The sequence below is a fragment of the Postia placenta genome, assembly GCF_002117355.1.
Source record: "Postia placenta MAD-698-R-SB12 unplaced genomic scaffold POSPLAscaffold_1, whole genome shotgun sequence".
NCBI classification, from domain to species: domain Eukaryota; kingdom Fungi; phylum Basidiomycota; class Agaricomycetes; order Polyporales; family Adustoporiaceae; genus Rhodonia; species Rhodonia placenta.
In genome coordinates this window covers 3348040-3352960 of record NW_020169832.1, presented here as the reverse complement: position 1 = coordinate 3352960, position 4921 = coordinate 3348040, and the positions used below count along the sequence as shown (strand labels likewise).

General features: G+C 54.9%; 1 protein-coding gene across 1 annotated transcript; it reads right to left on the bottom strand.

The window, feature by feature from the left end:
* Nucleotides 1-2121: 2121 nt before the first annotated feature.
* Nucleotides 2122-3409, bottom strand: POSPLADRAFT_1130015 (hypothetical protein; the record flags this gene model as incomplete). The annotated part of the gene is made up of 2 exons (XM_024483905.1): nt 2122-3233; nt 3316-3409. The coding sequence occupies 2 exons, from the start codon at nt 3407-3409 to the stop codon at nt 2122-2124; spliced, it is 1206 nt and encodes a 401-aa protein (XP_024344769.1).
* Nucleotides 3410-4921: the final 1512 nt, after the last annotated feature.

The window sequence follows — 4921 nt, the reverse complement described above, 5'->3', positions numbered from 1 at the left end:
GTGAGTCGGTCGAGTGGTTGCAAGATCTTAGCGAAGTCCTTAATGAAGCGGCGGTAAAAGTTGGAGAACCCCTGGAACTTCTGAACATTTTTTTTGTTTCGGGGTACCGGCCACTCATTGATTTCTTTTAGCTTCACGGGGTCCATCGCCACCTCATCGCCACTGAACACATAGCCAACGTAGTCGACCTTGGGAACATCCCATTTGCACTTTTCAGGCTTCAGGAACAAATCATTGTCCTGAAGGCGACGAAGAACCTCGTGTGTGACTTTTTCATGCTCCTCCTTGTTGGTAGAGAAGATGAGTATGTCATCAAGGTATACGAGGATCTTGCCACCGACAATGAGATCGTGGAAGATCTCGTTCATCATCGCCTGGAAGGTCGCGGGGGAATTGGTGAGGCCGAAGAACATCACCAAGGGCTCGTACAACCCTCGGTTAGTCACAAAAGCCGCCTTCCATTCATCACCGGCTTTGATCCGGACGTTGTTGTATCCTTATCGGACATCGAACTTCGTAAAGAGCGTAGCACCATTGAGTTTATCCACCATCTCGGCGATCAATGACAAGGGATAACAATTTTTGACCGTGATCGCGTTTAATCAGCGGTAGTCCTGCACAGGTCGAAGTGTCCCTTCCTTCTTTTTGATGAAGAAGAAGGGAGAGGAAATGGGCGACTTCGATTCCAGTATGTAGCCTTTCGCCAGCTGCTCCTTTAGGAACTTATCGAGTTCCTCCTGCTCATTGTTCGACAAGGGATATACCTTTGAGTGGAACGTCGAGTAGCCGGGCACGAGTTCAATCACGTGATTGTAAGGCTTCCTTTCGGGTAGCCGTTCTGATGCTTCCTTGGAGAAGACATTCAGGAACTCGTGGTACTGCTTGGGCACCGACTCCTCGGCGGTCTTAACGACCTTCTTTCTGATCTCCTCCTCAGCGAACAGCTGGGAGTACGTATGCCCCGCTGCGACGAATAGCTGAGGAGCGCCGGGAAGCGTGATACCTTGCTCCCAGGCTTCGATCAAATCGGCCTCATCCCACTCTACTTCCACCGGATCTTCTTTGGGTTTGAAGTCCGGGAGTACCTTACTCCGGCAGGCACCTATAACCGACCGTTTGGACTTCGGCAAATGCCTGCGTGCCATGGGCCTGACCCCCATATCACACGTAGTCGTCGCTTGCTCCATTTGGCCAGTCTTCCTGGCACTACACCTTTCAGGGCACCATGATAGCTTTAGGGAGCCTGACTCCCAATCAATCTCAGGGTTGTGCTCTCATAGCCAATCCAACCCAACGATCACATCTTCTGGACCTATGTCCATGACCGTAAACACCATCTTCTCGATGTGATCTCCTATTTGCATCTGTAGCACGGCTACCTCCGAGATGCTTCTGTCTTTATTGAGCGTTCCATCGATATTGTAAAGCGGAATTGGTTCTTTCAGTTTCCGCATTCGTACTCGAATTTCCGTGATGAAACATTTGTTGATGAACTTCGTAGTGGCTCCGCTGTCCACCATTGCAACTATATCCTTGTGCCGTCTTTCTCCTTTGAGGCATACTGGAATGTGGAAGTGCTGGAACCCGTGGTCCAATTTGTAAACATTCGCAGTAGCCAATACATTGTACATGTTATTATTACGCGGCCCGACGCGTGCGGCACGAAGCGTGGACCGGATCAAAAACCCTCCTCCTTCATCACCCGATAGTGCTCGAGCTCCTTGTGCATTGACTTCATCTGTGCTATCAAGTCCGCCAGCTCGGAACCTTCCAATTTTGCTGAAGCGGCGGTTGTACTCGCCGAGGATGAAGCGACGGGGGCGCTTGTCACCGCCTGGGTGGAACCCGAGGCAACCATAGCCCGCGCATCAGCACGCTTGTGTAAGGCTTGTCCTTACAGTTGGGGCACTCGAAACGTCGGTACCCTTGCTTCCCGCAGCCAAAGCATGTGCCGGGGAAGTCTCCTTTTCCGACGGCCGCATTGATGCTGGCCGAAGCTGCATGTGTCAAGGGTGCACCACCACATGCCCCTCCGCGTCCTCGTCCTCAAGCCGAGAAAACGTTGTTTAACTCGGGCCGATGGGCCCAGCTGATGTCGAGGATCTGCTCAACCTCAGTGGCTCACTTTTCAGCGGCTCGCCATGTGGTGAAGGTCTTGAGCTCGATCTTGCGATATACGCGGGAGGGAATGCCGCTCAGGTACTTGTCGCGTAGCTCCAGGTCCCCATACCCAGAGCGATCTGCCGGACCCTTGAACAGCGCGGAGAATTCCGCAGCGGTGCGTTTCTCGCGGACTGACTTGTCTGAGCAGAGCTTCGCCAGTTCCACTTGTGCTGCCGCCGCATCGTCGAGATTACCGAAGCGAGCCGTGAAGGTGGCAGTGAAGGCTGCTTCGTTCCTGAAGGGGGTCGTGACCCCTTGCACACCCATCTGCACCGATGCAAGCTGGGCAAAGTAGGGAGTGGCCCAGGCATGAGCATCGCCATCGAGCAGGCTCAACGCAACTTGCACCTCGAGTTCAATGGTGGTCAGCGACGTGTTAACCAGCCAATAAATGCGGAGTTGCGACAGGAACCTGTCGCATTCGATGACAGTTTTGCCATCATATTGGAGTAGGAGGAGGAGCTTCAGGGTCTCCTTGTTGGGGGCGGTCGAGGGGGAAGACATTATCGGCGTTGAGGGGGACGGAGGACATTGCGGGGGCGGAGGCGGCTGTGGTGGCCTTCCGCTGGTCGAACTTCGAGAGGAGCGAGTGCTCGAGTGGCCTCTCGGCGGAGTCGGCAGTGAAGGCGCCAAAGAAAGTTCGGGGGAGGGGTCACGTACATCAGGGACTGCTGACGCGGGGGCGAGCGCTGTTGGCGAGGCGGACCGAGCAGAATCCGCGGACTTGGGCTCCGAGACTCCTTTTTCACCTGCACTCTCCTCAGACTCAGGCTCTGGTGCAGGGTCTGGAGGGAGATCTCCTTGTACTTGACTGGATTCAGCGACAGTTTGGGGAAGGCGGGAGCTGGGGGAGACAGGGCAAGAGTACCGCAAGGCAGATTGAGATGCAAGGGTGCTTCGAGGACTGAGCGGATGTTGCACTTGTCGGATCACCTTGTAGCAGGGGTAATCCTCTGCGATCGATTGGGGTGTCCGGTTGGGGCACGGCTGCTGCTCGCAATGGTAGATGATAGTCTCAGGGCCATCTGGGATGTAGACGTTGATGAGGTCCTGAGAGTCGAATGCGTGAACTTGGCCTTGGCAGGCAGCCACGTTGGATGGGGGGAGGAAGGGGAGGTGCACGTACTACAAAGGCCGTGCTAGCTAGCTTACACCTACAGCGCCCAAGAAGACCCTGAGGTTTGCAGTTCACGTGGGGCCCAGTACTGCTGTTGGCTAGTATGCAGCAGAAACCTAGTTCACGCATTCGTAAGGACAAGCACCACCCGCTAAAGTGCAGGTGCTGAAAGGTTTGTTCCCTGAGCGGTGGTGATGTATGTACGCTATCTACGTATTATCAAAAGGTGACGCAGGGAGCAGTTGCACAGGACTAGCACTGAAAGACTGAATGCCACAAGTGGGGCTGAAGTCGAAGTGGGTCACAGAAGTATGAATTAAAGGACGCTACAGCAGGTCTTTATATACATGAGCAGGGGAAAGCATTCCCACGGCAGAACAATAGAAGAAAGAACAATAGAGTCCAAAAGGTGTGCTCCGGTCCGATTGCTCCGCAATTGACACAACCATGTGGTCACATGGTGTGGTGGCTCCCGCCACCGGGGGATCGTCCTAGGCCGACCAGGGGACTGTGGCAGAGCACATTGTGACATACCCCCCCTGATCTGCCAAGTCCCACAGGGAGACTAGGACAACTCAATTCCCATCCCAGTGCGACAGAATGCGACCTTGGGTGCAGGCAACGGCTTGGTGAGACAGTCTGCAAGCATGTCCGCAGTGGGGATGTAGGTGGGCTTGATGCGCCCAGCCTCCACAGTGTCTCTGAGCCAGAAAGTGCGCAGGTCGAGGTGCTTCATGCGCCCATGATGCTCAGGATTCTTGGACACATTGATGCTCGACTGGTTGTCCATCTGCAGGGGCGAGGGAGCGTCCACTGTGTAGCCAAACTCGGCCATGAGATTGCGCATCCAGAGTATTTCCTTGCCAGCATCTACTGCAGCAACATATTCAGCCTCTGTAGTCGAAAGTGCGACAATGGACTGGAGTTTGCTGGACCAGCTGATCGCTCCTGAGCCAACCTTGACCAAGTAGCCACTGGTGGAACGTCCAGAGTCCGGACAGTCACCATGAGCAGAGTCTGTAAAGGTGACAAAGGGTGCACCCAGGTCGTCAGGCCTGTAGACGAGCTTGTGGTCCTTGGTGCCCTGCAGATAGCGAAAGAGGTGCTTGACTGCGGCCCAATGAGCAGGTCCAGGACAGGAGTTGCTTGAAGTGCTGAGACAGCTCCTCGACTGTCTTGTCAATGGCAGCGCGCGAGGTGGAGGCCAGAGTGAGGTCATCCACATGCACAGGGATGATAATGCGCACTTCATCTCGCAGATAGATGTACACACTGCGGTCAGACTCGAGCCGCTTGAAGCCCATGGAGGTGAGCACCTGGTGCAGCTTCTTGTTCCACATGCGGCCAGCCTGCTTGAGGCCATAGAGAGGACAGCCTAGACGCAGGACTGTGCCAGGGGGACCTTGCGCAAAGCCTTCAGGTTGCTGCATGTAGATTTCCTCGTCCAAGTCGCCCTGTAGGAAGGCAGAGGAGATGTCGACAGAGTGCAGCTCCAGATCCTCAATGGCAGTGAGGGCAAGGACAAGGCGCAGGGCAGCAGGGCGAGAGGTGGGTGCAAAAACCTCGGTGTAGTCGAAGCCAGGCCGCTGTGAGTAGCCTTGGCCACAGTCGAGCCTTGTACCACTCAATGGAGCCATCTGC